This window comes from Poecilia reticulata, linkage group LG11 (genome assembly GCF_000633615.1).
Source record: "Poecilia reticulata strain Guanapo linkage group LG11, Guppy_female_1.0+MT, whole genome shotgun sequence".
Lineage (NCBI taxonomy): Eukaryota > Metazoa > Chordata > Actinopteri > Cyprinodontiformes > Poeciliidae > Poecilia > Poecilia reticulata.
The window spans coordinates 13,520,514-13,539,491 of NC_024341.1; the positions used below are offsets into that span (position 1 = coordinate 13,520,514).

Sequence of the window (18,978 nt, forward strand, 5' to 3'; positions counted from 1 at the left end):
TTAAAAAAAAATGAAAACAATTAAAAATAAAAACAACACATAAATCAGCAACACTATGCAGAATGCTCATGTTTGTTGCGCATATATGTATTCAAAACATGACATTTAGAATTGCCACATGTAGTCGTATTAAATAAATTATAAATGAAATTTTGAATTTGGCTTGTTTGTCAGACTGAGTGTATTAACTAACCTTGCCTGTCATTGGGTAAATGATGATCTGTGCCCAAGAAGTCATTTCTTGCATCACAGCACTAGCAAAAAAAAAAAAAGTACATTTGCTTGTTACTTCACTTTGAATGTTTCTCAAAAGTAAAAAGGGGGAAAAACATGCAAACTCCATGAACCTTCTGGTTGCTCTAACCACATTACACTGGCACACTGCCGACTCAACGTTTAAATGAGCAACAATAAAACGCACTGCTGTAAAACAAAATTTAGCATGGACAGTAAAAAAAAAGAGAATATTTGGGTCACACGTTCCTGTAAAAACAATTTACTTTAAATTTCGGTAGATGACTTTAACCTTTTTAACCTTTACAAAGTGCTCTAGTAGTTTATTTGTTTTTTGGGCTGAGGAATGGTGAGTCATGTATGTGAACAAATTTAACGTCTTACAAAATCTGAGTATAGTGCCTTTTCCTTTATGCAAGAAAAAAAAAACTTTGCTAAATGTCACAGTGGCATTCAGCTGGTACGGACACGCTCTTTGATGCTTGTGCAGTAAACTGAATTATATTAACCTTCACGACCCGCAGGAAAGGAGCAACTTTTTTCTTTGTGCCTTGCCAAAAACAAGTCATGCCATGTTTCACTTTGACTTTTAGATTCAATGACAGCACAGACGATTATGCAATATAAGGTAATGCAAAATTTTGCAGAACATTTACTGAGCTGAAGCTTGAACAGGAGGTAATTAGGTGGCGATGAATTTAGGGTAGGTTTAATGGAGGGATCTGTGTGGGGTGTTGATTTAGGCTGGCTGCTGAAAACAAGAGGGCAGGAATGTGGACTTTTGAACAGAGTGGCAGAAGACAAACTAGGGAAATTAAAATGTGCTTTCATCTAATAATTGACTGTGTAATCTTAGCCTGAACGGGGCCTGAGAGGTTTAGAAAAATCTCAAGGAACAAGACTGAAAATTCTGCCTGTCAATGGGCTCCAAGATTAACACAACTATCTGCCCTATCCACATGCACCACATCACTCTGCACCGCGCTCTACTCTTATCTACAGCAGTCAATTATAAATATTAATTTTGGTGGTGCAAAATGAGCCTGACCCTTGATGGGTCTCAACCCAATTTACATTTTTAAAGATGTTTACATATAATCAGTAATCTTTGAGTTTATTTGGCCCTCAGTTCCTGGTGGTGCATAACTCCTGTGTGGTTTGTTTGTTTCCGGTGTTCAGGCAGGAAAGGTTTGGAAAGGGACTGTATGAGGTACCAAGAGTTATAATTAGATGATTGAGTTGCAGTGTGGTTGTGCACACTTTTCAGATTCAGACAAATAAGGAATGCTAAGTAAAACATGACTACGGAAGCCCATTGCTGTCGCTTAAATGAAAAAACAAAACTGTGAAGTCATAATTATGAGGTTGTTAAATCCGATTAAAACTTTAATTTTGTTTCTACTATTTTAACTATGATGTTGAGGGTCAGAATTATTACTCTAAATATCCTAATCATTTGAATGTCATTATAATTGAGTTTTAACAACTTTCAAAGTTAAAATTATGCCTTTTCATACCATAATTATTGACTTAATTATGTTGATAACTTTAAAAGTCAAGATTCAGCAACTGCTTTAAAATGAATAATTATAACTTAGAATACTGAATTTGGAGGTCAAAATTATACTAAAATATTGAAACCCTGTGTTGGCATTAAAATCTATGACTTTTAAGATTAAACTTATGACTGAATCTCATTATTCTTAGTATGAAAGTCAGAATTTGGAATTAAACCTCAATGTTATTAATTAAAAAGTCAAAATTGTGAATGATTTATTTGCCAGCTCACCTGTCCGGGGTCAATCCCGCCAACTGACCGCTAAATACATCCATCAAAGAATAAAGGAGCATAGAAGCCGAATAGATATGTTCAATTTCCATCGTTGAAATGGTGAAAATTGACTTCCAGACATCACTCGTGGAAAACGATGTGGTTTATTTTCTTTACATCAGCGACATCTAGCGAACAATCCCTTCATTTGAAAGAAGGAAGTTACGTCAAGCCGTACTTCCACCAATCAGCAGTCGCGGTTCTGAATTCGAAAGTCCTCCCTCCGAAGACGACGTTAGAAAAATGGATTCCGTTGATGCTCTGTTTTCTTAATTTTTTTTCACGTATTTCGCAGTAGAGAAAGAAGCGAAGTTAAAATTCATCGTAAAATATATATCCTGGTAGGTTCAACGTGCCTTTCTTTCAGACATAAATATTATCAGGCCGCTGTTGCTAAAACTAGCCGTGTGCTTTAGTAAACGGTAACGACGATTGACTTTGGTTGTTTAGCTAACGGCGCTGTTAGTGTCTTGATTTAGATTTAAGCCCGATATATCGTTGTGGTAAACAACTGAGCACATAAATAAGGACACATATGTTGATTATATCTTCATAACTCACATAGATCTTGAACCATGGTGAGAGAGAGAGTCCAGAAGAAGTCCTTCCAACAAAGTTTGGAGGACATCAAGGAGAGGATGAAGGAGAAGAGGAACAAACAGTTGGCTAATGCTGTAGCTCCAAACAGGGGACGGTCAAGAATGATGAACAAAACCACAGGTAAGTGTTTGTTTACTCGTTAGAGCTTCCGGTCGTTTAAGAGCTCCTGTTTGTGCGCACACAGAGGCGCAGGGGGCGTTTATGACGACCAGATCTGTACAGACTAAATGGGACGAAGACCATGCAAATGCATGTAATAATGTATTAAAATATGTATCTAATGTGAACTATAATCGCACATGTGTACGTTGTAAACTAAGGTTTCAGCATCACAAATACTGTACTACATTAGCTTTAAATGCAGCATTCTCAACCCTTAATGATGAGTTGACTTCTTTGTTGTATTTCTCTGGTCCAGCTGCTACACGTGCAGAATTTAAATCCAAGTGATTCTGATTGTATTGTTTACAACTCATTACTAAATCTTTCCCATTCAAAAAGAGTGTTTCTAAAATGTTATCCCAGAGGGTAAATTTTTTTTAATATACTGGTGATAGGATACTTAGGGTTAGGTATGCATTTCTGGTTTTTCAAAAGATGCCAAATTTCTCTTTGTGGTTTTGATGCCCTGTACTGGAGGAGTGATCATATGATCCATTCTAGCATTTAATTTGAATAAGAATAATAAAACATATTTTATAGAAGCATCTGCTAAACCAAACCACAATTTCCTGTTTGTTTTTATATCTCTTATATGAACCTTCTAACCTAAATACTGCTGGAGACCAAAAGCCATACAGTCCAACATATATATGTATATATATATTTTATTGAATACATTCAATCATTTAAAAAAAATATGATATGGATGTTTGAATAATTTATTGCATGAACTGTTAAATATTTTCAAATGGATTCTTCAAATAAAACTTGGAACATCTCTATTTATTGTCTGCGTTCTATTTTATGTGAGTGTGTTTTAATATCTGTGTCATCCACTTTGAGTAAGCTTGCTGGGATTTTTTTTATGTGCTTCATAAATAAATTTTGAAGGGAAAAAAAAAATATTTTGTGTTTTTATTTTCTCTTAGCATCCAGTTCTACACACACCATCCTTAAAGGTGTGCAGCAGAATAACAAGGCGCTAGCTGTGGCCCTGCAAGCCGAGAAGGAGAAAGTGAGGCAGGCCAACGCGGTGATCCTGCAGCTGAAGCGTGAGCAGCAAGCCCTCTTCCTTCACCTGCTTCTGCTCAAGAGGAAGCGCAAGGAGCAGGAGGCGCTGGCAGCAAGTGCTTCACAGGTACACTCTCAGATAATGATGCCCATTTCCTGTTCAAGTATTTTATTTATTTTTATCCAGAGTGTTATTTAGGTGTCCAGATATCACAGTACACCTTTTATTAATCACATTATGCGTTTTCAATGTTACATTTATTTGTGTTTTTGGTCTAGGCTAAACCAACAGGGATCCAACAGGAAAACCCAAACCATCAGAATTCAGAGAGGTGAGTTGAAAATACAGAAGTGTTTTTTTTTTTCGTTAGACAGCAGCTTCTCGGTCACTGGCCAATGCTTTGGGGTGTCACTGTGCATAATTTATCCTGCATTTATTGTTGGCATTTTGCTTTGTTTTTTTATTCTCAGGAGGAAGCGCAGCAGTCAGCAGCTTGATCAGCTCACGTTGTGTGATGCTTCACCAATTTGTCCTGGTAATTTTGTTGTTGATATAGATTTCAGTTGTTTACATTTTGTACAGTGATTATTGCTTTCTGTATAATTATTTACTGTTGTGTAGATTAGGTATGCACTGATCCTCTTTTTTTTTTTTTTCACTTCTAATATTTATATGGATATCTGACATTTAGCATCAGCCGATATGAGCCGATGCAGAAAAAACAGCTGGATTGACTTAAAACGTTTCTTTTTTTAAACACAATTTAAATCTTACTGAATTATGAATTTATTTGATAACTCTGCACCTGTACAGTAAACTTAAATACACCAATAGTTTCACAAATTTGGTCAAATATGTACAAACGGTACAACTTTAATTTTTTCAGTTAGTTCAATTAGGAATAAAGCAGCCAGTGTAAAATAAACAGGATGTAAAAACAATATGAAAAAAAAAATAAAAAACTGCAGCAAAGCTGGATTCAAATGGTTTAGAAAGAGATATTAGAAATTCTAAATTTAAGTAAAGTAAATAATAAAGCATGACATCACCAGCCTGCAGTCTGCTGTATTAATTAAAGTAACTCGTATTCAACGTAACTTTTGTATTTATTTTGAAACCATTTCTCCGTAGACTCCCCTCCTTCTAAAAAGAACGGACACGTTAACTGTGACAAAGAGGTTGCTCTGCCATCCACGGTGGGTGTGAGGCGTCGGCACGGCGACAGAAGAAGCAGGAGGCGCTCTGAACGTGTGCAAGAACAGCGCCGGTTGAGCAATGCAGACCCAGTTGCTGATCTTAGGGTCGTATTACCGAGCCCTATTCACGGCGAGAGTTCAGGCCTGAATCAGAACCACCAGGGAGCAGAACCAGAGGCAGCGGATGTCAGCGACACAGAGGAGTTGCATCACTCTACACCTGAGCCAGTCCTTCCCAAAAAAACACACCTGCAGCCTGGCAGGAAACAAACCCAGCAGCAGCAGCCTCGCTCCAAACCCGAACCAGCTCCACGGAAACCCGACAGAAGCCGCAAACCCGATCGCGTCCCGCTTAAGAAGCCCTGGGAGAATCCCAAACCCAGAGCCCGCTCCAAGAGCCGGGACCGCGCGGCCACACGGGGGAAAGCAGCTCCTCCACCTCAGACCAACAAGCTCAACACGTCGCTGGGATTCAACGACACGTTTGACTTTGACTGCGAGGAAACCGTCCACATCACGCCGTTCAAGGCGAAAGCCGAGGAGAATCAGCCGGCGACACCCATTAGCGAGGAGACGCAAGCCGAAGACTCGGCGGCTGTTCCCAAACAGAGCGAAACCAGCTCATCGTCGCCGTCCTCAGAGTCGGAAGACAGCCTGTACGTCCCTCAAAAGACAAGACGGAGACAGTCCTCTCCCGCTAAAACCAAAGTCATCGCCACACGCGGAGGCCGACGCTCGCAGATTGTCAGGAAAAAGGAAAACATCCCTCCCACCCCAAAGATCTTTGGTGAGTTTTCACAGTAGAAACTTAGTGGTTTTCTCCTTGCTTCATTGGTACCACTGAAAATGTCCAATTTTCTGTTGATTAGTCTTCAGGGATGAAGAGTCGAAGTTGGAGGTGGCACATTCTGGAAAGGGTGAAGAGAGTCACCAGAGTGAGTGAAAGCTGGATTCATTTATTCATATATTTTGCTGAACGTAGCTAAAGTTTCTTGTAGTGCGGAGAAGTCTGATGAAGTATCTAATTACATCGAAATTGGTAGGTGGAAGCAGAAATGAATTAGTTTGATGACATGTTCCCTATTTAAAAGTTGTAACTTTCTATCCATCCATCTTTTCTTCTTACCTTTTTTGCTCTGTGATTTTTGCAGTTTCTGTATTTAAACCTCGACTGCTAAAAATATCTGTTATAGATTATTTGGGCTGCTTTGCATTTTTAGTGCAAAAATAAAAAAACTGGAAATCTGGAAAAATGAGATTCAAATTTAGGAATGTACTTTTTTTTTCATTTTAACTCACTGCATCATGAAAATAAGCTTTTTTTTTTTAAAAAAAGTTTTTCCTTGTTTTTATAGTTTGTGGGAGCAAACTATGGATTTCTACCAACCTGAAAGTTGTTTCTTTCAGAACTTCAGAGGGACAGAACGGAGGACGGTTTCCCTGCTGTCAGCCCTCTGATCGAGGCCGAGATGATGAGAATAGATACCGTCCTATCCAATTTTGGAGAACCGTCTTCTGAAAATTCTTCTCGTTTATCGAGCCAAACGCCAAGGCTCAAAACATGCCAGAAACGTAAGTTATAATCGACGCTTCCTCTTGGAGAGGGAAAAAAAAACTTTTTTTTTTCCTCTTTGGGTTTATTGAGCTCTGGGCTTTAATTCTTCACTTTTGTTTGCATGTGATTCAATCTGCACCAATTTACTTTTTTTTCCCCCATTTCCTTTCCATCACATCTTTCCTCACATTTCCACAGGTGGGGTTGGTGTAAGGTCAGCAGGGCGGGGCTTGAGTCTGTGTGACGTGACCAATATGTCCCCTGCAGCCTACCGCAATTTCTCCGGTGGCGGCCCACGCCGCTCCGACGCTCCCGCTCGGAAACGCCGCTGCACCATGACCGTCGACTACAAGGAGCCTTCGTTAAATGCGTAAGTCCTTTAAGAAGTTTGCTTATTATCTTACTAAAATATGTTTAAACAATGGCGTTTGTAACTTCCTCACAGAAAACTTCGGCGTGGAGATAAGTTTACAGACCTGCAGTTTCTTCGCTCTCCCATTTTCAAGCAGAAGTCTGGCAGGAGGTCTGTGCAGAAATCCAGGAAGTCTTGCAGCCAGCAGCCGTTTGAGAAGTACAATGAGTCTTTTGTTGGATGTCACTGAAGCCTTTTTTTATATTATATATATATATGTGTTCCCATAGAGGATTTTTTTTTTTTTTTGCGATAGTGTAACCGTAATCAGTTTTTCTTGTTTTAAATTCCTTTTTTCTTTTTTTCTCCATGGAGATGTAGATGATATTCTCCCAAAATGGTTGAATTACAATATTTTTTAATTCTATGATCTTGCAACATTTGTGTATTGTTAATTCTCCATTGTACTGTATGTGACAAACTTTTAAAACCTAATTTTGCCACTCAAATGGTTTGATTGGTGAAACTTTTCACAACAAATGCACAAAACACCAAATTAGCCTCACATCTGTTTTTATTTAGTCTACAAAATAGGCTAATTCTAGGTCAATAAAACCAATGGTACAAAGAGCATGAAATATATTTTTTTTACAGACATATTAAAAAAGGTTATTTTTCCCAAAGTTTGGAAAGTACAAACACCTTTTTACAAAACAGCAAAACTACATCGTATTGCACAATCTTTTCATTTGTCTCCAAAGTATAAAGTTATCAATCTCCGTCTGCAGGACAAAAATAAGATAATAAATTAAGACCTTGTCTTAAACATAATTCTTCTGAATTAAAGCACATAAATAAGAATAAACTCTAGATAATTAAAGTAGTTCTGAGTTGACAGTGTAATCCATAAGTAGAAGAAATGAAAATGGGCGAGAATTCCTGTTAATACTTGGAGGGGGAGGAAAGTGCATTTTGATAGTCGAACTGCCCTTTTGTGGGTTNGGGGGGAAATGTACTTTAGGTATAGATATTTAAAATATACATTGCGCATAAGTGCTTCAAAATGATTAAAATATGTACAAAATTTAAAGGTAATATTCCTCTTTTGGCAGGATGAACTCGTCACTGACAAACTTGAACCTTAGTGCTGTACATGCTCATAGCTGCCATTAGACAGGGAAGCTCCAGCTTGTTTTTGCTCACAGGAAACACTTTTCTTAAAGACTTCGATCCATCAAACATTTGGCTCCTTCACATGACAACCTGAGTCAACTGGGAGGAGAAAGGTAGACACCAAGAGGCTGTGTAAACAGAGAAGATAGTTAGATCCGTTAAAAAAAAAAAAAAACTCAGCTGTCAACGTTTAATCATTTTCAAAAACAAATGACGGAAGCTTTCTCAGTTTTTGGGGATGCACAGAAAAAGAAAAAAAAAAATCAAAGATGCCCTTTTTTTTTTTTTTTTTTACAATCAGAAATAGTCTCTGTTCTTGAGTGTCTACATCCCTCTGGGCAAATCTTTCAAACATAAGGAAGTGATTCAGGATGTAGGCCAGCATGCATTAAACATAAGATATGATCCTGAAACTAACTCCACAATCAATAATCCTTTTCTTGTTATTGTCTTCTGCATTACCCGCTAACCTAACCCGCGCCAGGCTTCTTGAAAGCCTCTCGTCTTTAGTCTACTTCTCGATGAGGCCCGCCTCTTTGATCTTGGTGTAGAAGAATTTCTCCAGTATGTTGGCACACTTGTAGTACTCGCTCTCCGGAGCGTTGTATTCGCGGCAGTTGGTGAAGATGCGCTGCATGTCGGCCATGAAAAGCTTCCGCGTCGTGTAGTACCGGCTCTTCAGGCGCTCGCTCATCGTCTTCAGGTCTGTGGGTTAAAAACAAAGTGAGACAGGCAACATATAACTTTAAAAAGTTAAATAGCAGCACCTTAGATCAAGGAAAAACGTGAAGAGTTTTCTTGTTTTTGTCCAGTTTTTTTTTTTTTTCCTTTGTCGCTGAAATGTGCTATACATATAAACTTGACCAGTCATTAAATCAATCCGATTTAGCAGGTATTTTTTGTAAAGATGGATTAAGATCAACTTACCACACCTGTACACCAAAGTAATTGCTTGAATAGAACCCGTCTGACAACATAAACTAGGCCAAAAATATCTCAAAAGACAATACACCACGCCCCAATCTAAAGCAATTCAAGAATAGACGATTAAGACATTGGCATCTCAGCAGTCTAGACAGAGTCACAAATCCAAATAAGGCGCCGAGACTCCAGCAAACCACAGTGAGAGACATTATCCACATGTTGAGGAAACATTAAACAGTGAACCTTCCTGACAATCAAAATTACACCTAAAGAACCTCTAATGCATCACAAGGTTTATAAGACGGTTGTGGATAGCTGGAATAGGAGTCATCTACATTAGCATTCAACAATCAGAAAATTGTGACTTTGATTGTAGATTCCTCTGTGTTGATACTGCCTTTGGTAAAGTACGTAACCCCAATTTACCAACCGGTCTGCACATTGCGAGTGTTGCTGGACGTTTGCCCAAAGCGGTTTTCTCGTCTACAACTTGAAAAGCTCAACATAAGTCGAGTTAATTTACCATTTGCCTCTGTTTAGGTCGCAGTTTATGGTTTAAATATAAGGGCTTGGGAAAATCTGTTATTTTTGGTAATTCCAAAAGCTAAAAACCACTGCTGACCCAAAAAAAAAATCCTAAAAGGCTCATCTCACATTTCCCAAAAATCTCAATGATGCCCAAAAAGCTTCTGTGGATCAGTGAGACAAAAATGTAACTTTTTGGAAGTTGTTTATCATGTTACAGGAATAGCATTTCAAAAACAAAAATAAAGCACATAAAATCTACATCTAAAACATGGTGCTTCTTCTGAACCTGGACAACTTGCTCCAACTGATGGAACCATACATTCTTCTTTCTAGCAGAAAATCTTGAAGGTGAATGTTTTGACCACCATTTTGTGGCCTTAAATGTACTTCAGTTACACAGCAGAACGATTACCTGAAGAGCACCACCTCTGAATGGCTCAATAAGCAAAGGCTTTGAATTGGCTTAGTCAAAGTCTGGAGTTTAATCTGACAGATGTTTCATTGTTTCCCTATGAGCTGTTGGCTAAAGTTACCAGATATACTGCAGATCTAAAAGACTCATTGCCAGTAGTAGTAGCAGAGCCATTTGTTTTTTTTTCCCCCCACATTGAGCCAGATTGCCTTGGAAAGCTTTCATCCATAATAAATTAAATTAGAAAACCGCTTTTTGTGTTTACAGAGGTTGTTGCTGTCTGAAAAGCAAAAACAGAGGCTTCATGTGACTAATATTTAACCTTAAACAAACCACGGCCATACACACCCATGGGGAAACGAATGACTTGGTAGTAGCCAGGTGCTTCCGTTTTCTTCACAGGCTCCATGAAAGGCCAGGCGTTCTGATGATTCTGAAACACACGCACACAGAGCAATGAGTTTTCTTTTTATATTTTTGGGATTTTATGCTGATCCTTCCTTGCTAAAATTTGAATTTTGCTCTTCCCGAGCATTTTTAGCTCACGCTTCTGGTCATAAGTAATATGTTTTGTGCTTTTGCTAGAGTTGTACACAAGCAGGATCAAATGATTTCGCTCTCCAAAACGCAAAATCCCTAAAGATTTCGATGAAATCTTTAATCGGATGAGCAGGAGGCGATACGGGTGGAGTGGTGGAGCAGAACAAAGATGTGTTCAAGTCATGTCCAGCCTTGATCGTCAAAGGGAAATGGAGAATTTAAGGAATGCAGTCGTTTCACTTACATATTCCTCCTGAGTAAAGGAAAAAGGAGGAGATAAAACGCCGTTCTTCCAATATAAATCACTCCCAACATTCCCTTTGGGGAAGAGATGTTATAGGAATAAATCATTTGTCCAGTTAACCTTATCCCAGGCTTTTTTGGAAAAGTATGGAAACCTACTGAAATTAAGCATTTTCCAGGTCTGCAAAAGTGTGGATAAGAAGCACAGATTATATTTTCTGTCAAAATTGACCACCAACATTTCTTAAAAAAAGAAAGAAAAGGTCCATCCACCGATTCAACTTTTCAATCGATCCATCCATTTTCTTACACTCTTAACCCATTGGGGTCTGGAAGGGTTGCTGGTGCCTGTCAACAGGCGAGAGGTGGGGTTTGCCCTGGACAGGTCGTCAGTCCATCGCAGGCCGAAAACGTTGGAAATTAAAGTGTGAAATGAAAGGAACCATGCTGGAGCCTTACCTTCACATGCTGCAGGATGGTTTTCAGTGTGCTGTAAAGTTGGTCAGGGTCCTTCAATTCCTTCCTACAGCAACAAAATAAAGAGTGAATAAATGATTCCAGATTATGACTTTTTCTTGCATTTCTTGTCCTAGTTTAAATATCTTGCGTTTATCTCTCTAAATTTATTTCTATTATTAAAATCTGTTAAATTATTTGAAGGACTGAAGGGTGAACTCTTGGACTCTTACCCCTTTCCTGCAGGCTTCCAGCCAGTTTCACCTGTTGATATAACCAAAAAACAATTTAAAAAATTCAATATCCTCGAAGCATTCAGAACAGATTAGTATTAGCTTGTTTTTCTATAGTGTGTGCCGTGTAGTTCTCAGTAACGTACGTATGCCGGGAATGCTCTCGATGGGAATCTGCCGGACCCCGTCCTTAAAACAGGACAGTCCCGGGTAGACCTTTCGGATCTGGGCCTGCTTCCTTTCTATCAGCTTTTTGATGATCTGACGGAGACACAGGACAGGCTGAGTTTGAGAACAGAGAGAGAGATGCAAAACTTTGATAAATAAGCACTCAGGTACCTCCTTCTGCTTCTTGATGATGACGGAGAACTCTGTGTAGGGGATGCTGGGGTTGAGTTCGCAGCCCATCAGCGTGGCTCCCTCGTAGTCCTTGATGTAGCCCACGTACTTGGCTTTGGGGACTTTAATGTCCTTTGAAAAACCCTGAGAGGGACAAAAGCAAAACGATCAGTTCTAAAACTAATTTAATGCCATTCACGTCTCTTCATCTAGATGGACCGTTACCTGTTTCTTGAAGTACCCAATTGCGTACTCGTCAGCGTAAGTGAGGAAGTTGAGTATTTCATGTTTTATGTGATATTCCTTTAGGTGGTTCATTAAATGGGTCCCATAACCCTGCAACCAACAGCCAAAGATCAGAAAACAGAGCTTTGAAAAATTATGTTTTAAGATAATTACATTTTTCTGCATATGAAAAAGCTGTGTGATACAAGCACTACACTCAACTATTTGGAATAATTGGTGTTCAACTGTGAAATGCCTCTCCATGCGGTTTACAGGAGTCATTTTTAACCCGTCCAGTTGTCAATCAAGTTCTTTCTCCTCTATTTTATAGTATCATTACATTTCGGCAGGATGTGTTACTCTTTCATATCTTTTAAGCCTACTTCATCTTTATGGACAGGTTACACAAAAGTAACATTTATTTTGCAGGTCAGGCATTGTAAATAAAATAATCTTTTGAAAACTGCATTTTGTATTTACTTAGACTAACTTTGTCTGCTGTTAAAATTTGATGATCGGTGACATTTTAAGTGAGGCCAAAATGCAACAACCAAAAAAAAAACAAAAAAAAAAACTAAACATTTGCGCACACTTTTTCACAGCACTACAGATAAACAACAGGAAATGAAATACCTAAGAGACTGTTCTCACCTTGACTTGCTCATTGGATGTGACGGCACAAAACACAATCTCCGTGAAGCCCTGCGACGGGAACATCCTGAAACAGATCCCTCCAATGACTCGGCCATCTTTTATCAAAGACAGCGTTTTATGTTTCCTGCCAGGAAAGAGCCACAGGCGACCTTCATTACCCCAATGCATTTCTGAACACGGGTAACAATAATAAACAAACACGTCAGAAATACTCACGGGTCGAAGACCAGTCGGGTTATGTACTCTTTGGGCATCCGGGGAAGCTGGTGGGAGAAGACGTTCTGAAGGCCGACGAGCCACATCAGGATCCTCTTGTTGGGCTTCTGATTGAGCGAGTTCCCGATGACGTGGAATTCGATAACTCCTCTCCGCTCTTCGAGGCGGGCGGCTTCATCGCGGGCAGAATGAGCAGACAGCAGACTCGTCTGACCAGGAGAGAGGTGTAAAAGATCCATGATCGTCCTGTTGCCATCATAAAAACATAACTCCTCAAATGTCTGAAATCACTGCTCTCTTTGATTAAAGGACTGAACCCGACTTAACATTGTTATGCGATGCCTTAACGTGGTTGACAAAGTAGGGTTAAATAAGCTGAAAATGTGACGCAAATACAGCAACCTGAGTTATTAGTGTCACAGGGAGAAAAAAATGGATCAAATAAATGTAACAAATTAGAATATAGGTTCTGATTTGGTTTGGTTGGCGGATGATAAACAGGCTACATAATTGATAAGGTTCCTAATCAGACCCACAGGATTACAGATTCTCCATCTGAATGATGGGCATGAGGTGCTTTTCCAAATATCCATCTTATGTTTCACACCAAACCCAGCTGGAATATTTGTTGCTTGAAAACCTCACTTCCTGTGTCATCACATAATGTGCTTCATTATTTTTGTAATGGTAGGACAGGAAAGGTTTTTACTTGACACATCTCACTGGGTCTGATTTCTGTTCAAAATTTAAAAATGCAACTCTTCGCTGCAGCTATACAGCATCAATTCACTCAAATTAAACATATTTTCTCATTTTCAGTGTTGGAGGAAGGATGGCTATGGCAATAATATATAATTGTTAGAAATCTTCAAGAAAACAAGTGAAAGAAAACAAGATTGCAAACAAACAAAACACCAAATAATAAAGCTGTATAAAGAAAGGATCCAAGGTGATTTTTAGTATCAGGTTGTTGTTTTTTTGCCTCCAAATCTGAAATGGCTCAGTTCATGTTTGTAAAAAAGAAAGAAAGAAAGAAAAAAAAACAGATGTGGTAGCACATGAAAGAATCAGAAACAGAAATTAATATTTGTAAAAATAATTTTGAAAGAGCACATTGTTCTACATCACAGCTTTGCCTCGTAAAACGGAAACATCTCGGATCAGTTTGTTCCTCTTTAAGTGTTACTGGGTGCAACAAGAACTGAAGAAGCTGTAAAGGAGGCAGATGCATCACCACATTTTAAGACGACACTGAACTGAAGACCCTTAAAAATTTTAATATATTTAAACGGCAGTATTTTGTCTCATGTTTAGTTTAAACAGCTTCGGAATGTTACATAATCCATGTGTTTTTTTTTTTTTTTTACCCTCTGCCTTCATTTAAAGGTTACCTCTGGAATGGTGGCAGGGTCACTGATGGTTGCCATGACTTCATTGATGAGGTCCATGGGGATGTCCCCCACCACCCTGGGTCTCTTGTTCTCTTCATGGTGAAGCGGCTCTGAGGCTTTTCGCTTTTCTCCTACTGTGAAACCAACACATACGCGGTACAAAGCGCTCTTTGAAATCATCATGTTTCTTCTGTGTCGTTTGCTTCACAGAAACGACAGACATCAACCAGAATTTAAAGATATAGCTCACTGTGAGCTTAGCTTCACCAGCCACGCTAGCATTATTTGTGTCATTTGCCTCATGTTTTGGTCGATTGATACAAGCTTGCGACGACAAACTGAACACGCAAAGTGAGCCAATTTTCAGACGTGGCAATTATTAGCTGGAAAATTGCTGTTTTATTATTTAAGGAGACAACTTGAGTAATTGCAAGTTCGTCTGTGATACCTGGGTTTGACTCCAGAACAGAGGCGGGTTTTCTGGCAGGGCTCACACTTCCACAAGTGGACTGGTCCACTGACATGGGACTGGTGCTGTAGTATATGGGCCTGGCAACTGGGGGAGCACTTATCACTGCACAGACAAAGTAAAAACATTAGCAGATTAAATACGAACAGATATAGTGTGTTGCATCGTGTCACTTTTGTCCATATATTAACATTATATCAGTAACAAATGTGTCGGTGAGGGTTTGCACTACCTGTGTGGACAGGAATCTGGCCTCCTGTTGCTCCCACCAAGAAGTCTTGGCTCCAGATAGGAGAGCTGTGGCTGTAAACTTCCTCTTCCAACATGGAAAGGAATCTGAGAGAGGAAAACACATCTAGAACATTACTATATCCAAACATGTTTCTACATACAGTGCTGAACTGCACTGCTATTTTCAAATCGCATCAGATAAAATAATTGTTTTTTTTTTTTTTTGTTTTTTTTTTGTTCTGGTTACATTTGTGTACACTTTTGGATGAAATCCTTGTCGGACCCATTTCAGGCATTACCGTATTTTTCGGACTATAGCCGCTACTTTTCCCCCACGCTTTGAACCATGCGGCTCAAAGCTCAGTGCGGCTTTTCTGTGGATTTTTCGTCAACCACCAGGGGGCGCTTTAGCAGAAAGTGAATCATTGGAAATCAAAGAAATGCTAATTTTCATTTAGCACATGCTAGCAGCAGGCACGACGGAGAAATTTCTTCAAACTCATATGATGCAGCTTTTAAGTTGAAGGCTATCGATCTGGCAGTACAGATCGTTAGTCGCTGCACATAAGCTCGGCGTGAACGAAACCATGGTTCGGTATTAGAGACGGAGGGCTGCGTCCTTAATAAATCCAGCATATTTATTGCAGCCCTCTTCTGCGTCCTTGTGAAAAAAACCCCCAGAGCGGCGGTGATACCAGCGGCTTATAGTATGGTGCGCTCTATAACTTTACAGTTTTTTTGTTTGTTTGTTTGTTTACATTTACATTCTGTCTTTAGTTGCATCTCTACACAAGACAAACAAGCCGAGTTGCCATCAGTCATTTTGTGTGATCACTTCAGACTTCAGGGCCACAGCAGGCTGAACACCATTGGATGTGCATGAATCTGTGGTCCGTCAGCATGACTGCCATTTTTCTGCGCACCCTTATACACATTTTGGACTTACTTGGGAAAGTGTGTGAGAATGAGAGTGCGTTTCTCAGGAGGAAGCTTGTCCTTCTCCTGTCTGGCCTGCTCCAGCAGCTGCTTCCTCATCACAGTGAACACGGAGCGCAGCAACGTCCGGCCGAAGATCTGCGTGGTCTCGTAGCGCGGCAAGCTGTCGCAGAACTGCGGCACGTTGCAGTAGCAGAGCCATCTGTAGAGAGCGCGCAAACACATTTTTTTTAGAACGTGGAAATCGCATTGCGCTGATGAATGCCTGGTTTAAGTCCGCTTAATATAACCTGGTGTAGTTGACTTTGTATCCAACCACGTCGTCACTGGGCACCCTTTGGCGTCTCTGAGAGGGAGTTTCCAGCTGCCAGTAGTTGATCTGATTCAGGAACATCTTGGCCAGCTCCATGATAGTTTGTCGCTCCTTTGACGGTAGGTGGCTGAATTTGTACTGGACGAAATTATTCACTCCCTTTTTTTTTTTTTTTTTTTTTTTGTGAACAATGAGAGAACAGTGATGTGACGCCATGGTGTTAATAAAAGTGCAGCGTTCTTTTCCAGTTCCAGACTTGATTTTACCTGCTCAATGCTGGGCTTTTCAAACGGCGGACTCTCTTGTGCCTCCAACATCGGCTTACCCATCTGTAGGATGGATTTTCTCAACAGCTGTAGGGAGACGGAACAATGCGTCGGTCGCTTTCTGTGCAATGCAAATGAAATGTCTTCGAAGTAAGGATGAGGTAGGCGGTTGGTTACTTTGAAGAGGGAGAAGTAGACCTGTTTGGTGTCGGCATCCTCCTCTTTGTGAACACAGGTGTAGAGATACTCCACATCCAAAACGATACCTAGTAGCCTGTTCATTTCCTCCTCTGAAACGTTTTCAAGATGAGTCACGTGATCACCTATGAGGACAAAAAAAAAAAAAAGCTATTGGCAAAGAAAACACTGAAATTGACATCATCGCTGAACAATACGGAGCTATAGATTTTTTTTTTTTTTACTACCTAACGTGTGAGAACAGCTCCGACAAGGTTCCTGCAAGTTTACTGTGTTGGATTGCTGGTCAGTCTGAGGAGGTGTCGGAGGCGGGTTCTGACTTTTCCAGCCATTACATTTACAGGCTCCTTCAGCCTGTGGGAAACATGGACTCAAATTAGTACAATCAGGAACAGATGCCAGTGCAGTGATCAGATACATTTTAATAAAAGGAAATCATCCACGTGTTAAAATGTTTTTGGTATTTTAATTCGAGCAGTGAAATTTGTAGATTGAGCGTGTGTTAAATTTTGATGATCGTGGTTTACAACTTGTTAAAATTGAGTTTCTCCCCCCCCCCCACACCCCCCAAAAAATAAAAATAAAAAAGGTATGCTACATAAGAATACCTTAGAAATCTAGGTCTTGTGAAAAGTACATCAACACATTTACATTCACTCAGTACTTGGTAGGGCCTCTTTCTGCATGAATTGGTACCTTTTGGCAATGTGAGCAAAATCCTACTGTAAAATTAAATTCCAGAGCAAGTGAGTAGAAGAAAGCATGAAGTGCTGAATTTTTTTCTTATTTGGTTGCGTTTTGGATTTGACTCCCCAAATCAACATACTGCCTGTTGAAACATCAGACTGGACCTCAGGTAACCAGGGTCCTCTTTCTCCAGACCAGGGTTCTGCAACCTTAGCCTTTACAAAACTTGCCTCAAAAATGTACAGTACTAAGATTTTTTAAAAATGTAAATGTAATTTTTAGTGCTAGGTTTTAGAGTAAGTTTTTTTTTTTTTTTTCCATCTCGACATCACATTTTTATAGCAACACAATTTTGTGTTTTTATTAGCTGTATACTCATCAAGATTACAGGAAGAAAAAAAAAAACCATTTTGAAATGCATCACCGTGTGAGACGAATCTGTGTTTGAACTTCATTACTGGAACAAACAAACTTATTCTGCATGGCTGAGGTGCATCTATTCACCAATGTAAACAGAAACTTGCCATGGCTGTAACGCCGTGTACAGGCGAGGCTTCTCACCACGGTCAGCTGGGCTGGGCTGTTCTGAGCATGCGCTCTGGAACGACAACAAACTCCGCCCACCCCAGCCAGCTGTCACCCTGTCAAAACAAAGACCCCAGTCCCTCTTTTGCGGATCGTAGCTGCATAAGCAACACAAACTCCTGTGTGTGCCTACAGATGTACTCTGTCAGGCGGCCCCCGGCTCGGTGAAGTCGGGGTGAAACCGCGCAGCAACACACGGAGGGACACCGCGTCTCTCTGCTCACAGCCAAGCGACTCCAAAAAAAAAAAAAAAGCAGAGCCAATGTTTACTAAGCTCACCCACCCCCCACCTTGACAGAGCCAGGGTAGCGCTGTAAAAACACGGAGCCTTGCAGCTACAGGGCCGCTGCCGAAGAGCCCGAATGCAACACTTAAACTTCTTTAAATAGCACTACTCGTTTCATCAACTGGTTTGTGCATGTACACATAAAAAAAAGAGAGAAAAAAAGAGGGGGGAAAAAAAAACTGATGCTCGGCAATGGCTTCCTTTGCTGCGCTTGCATTTTAGGAAACTATTGCAACCAACACAAACAAGCTCTTCGTGCGGATTAAGCAGTCAAAACTGCAGCGCTCTAAAAGTCTACCGTCTGTAAACCGTGCATACTTTGCAGGATGAATACACTCCGAGTTTTTCCAGTTTCTTCGGCCGTGGTGAGGAGCGGAGTTGCGCCTTCTTCGCGGCTATACGTGCAGATCCTCCAGCGGCGCCGGAGCCCTCCGTCCCCGCGGCTCCGGGAGCGGCCGGAACCAGGCCCGCGGCTCCGACGGCCGGCGAACCTTGTTGAATCCCCACGCTGTCGGCCATGACTGCTCACCGAAAGCCCGAAGGGACCGCAGGCCCGGGGAACACGATCGCCCTGCCGTCCGCTCTATTCCACAGGCGGAGGATCAGACATGGCGCTCATCCTTATTTTCAATTTCTCGCTGTAGGCCCATTTTCCTCCGCTAGGGGACTCGGATTGGACGGGCCAGACTGCAACTCAGAGGAGAGGACGCAAAAAAAAAAACGCAGCTAAT

The 18,978-nt window shown here is 40.4% G+C and overlaps 2 protein-coding genes across 3 annotated transcripts; one reads left to right on the forward strand and one right to left on the reverse strand.

Moving 5' to 3' along the window:
• Positions 1-2,261: 2,261 nt before the first annotated feature.
• sgo1 (shugoshin 1) lies at positions 2,262-8,370 on the forward strand. The gene is made up of 10 exons (XM_008421953.2): positions 2,262-2,406; positions 2,631-2,785; positions 3,757-3,965; positions 4,118-4,170; positions 4,310-4,374; positions 4,971-5,822; positions 5,905-5,970; positions 6,443-6,607; positions 6,789-6,960; positions 7,036-8,370. The coding sequence occupies exons 2-10, from the start codon at positions 2,641-2,643 to the stop codon at positions 7,190-7,192; spliced, it is 1,884 nt and encodes a 627-aa protein (XP_008420175.1). The 5' UTR covers positions 2,262-2,406; positions 2,631-2,640; the 3' UTR covers positions 7,193-8,370.
• On the reverse strand, positions 7,499-18,940 carry kat2b (K(lysine) acetyltransferase 2B). Of its 2 annotated transcripts, none has more exons than XM_008421952.2 (18): positions 18,566-18,940; positions 16,917-17,043; positions 16,669-16,814; positions 16,492-16,578; positions 16,203-16,384; positions 15,923-16,114; positions 14,978-15,081; positions 14,725-14,850; positions 14,277-14,410; positions 12,886-13,094; positions 12,667-12,793; positions 12,016-12,126; positions 11,791-11,934; positions 11,598-11,712; positions 11,452-11,482; positions 11,222-11,285; positions 10,328-10,412; positions 7,499-8,820 (listed from the first exon to the last, which is right to left on the reverse strand). In XM_008421952.2, exons 1-18 carry the CDS (start codon positions 18,764-18,766, stop codon positions 8,627-8,629), a joined length of 2,379 nt encoding a protein of 792 aa, XP_008420174.1. In that variant the 5' UTR covers positions 18,767-18,940; the 3' UTR covers positions 7,499-8,626. The 2 variants fall into 2 exon arrangements, with proteins under 2 accessions (XP_008420174.1, XP_008420173.1); XM_008421951.2 differs by having other exon boundaries at positions 14,277-14,419.
• Positions 18,941-18,978: the final 38 nt, after the last annotated feature.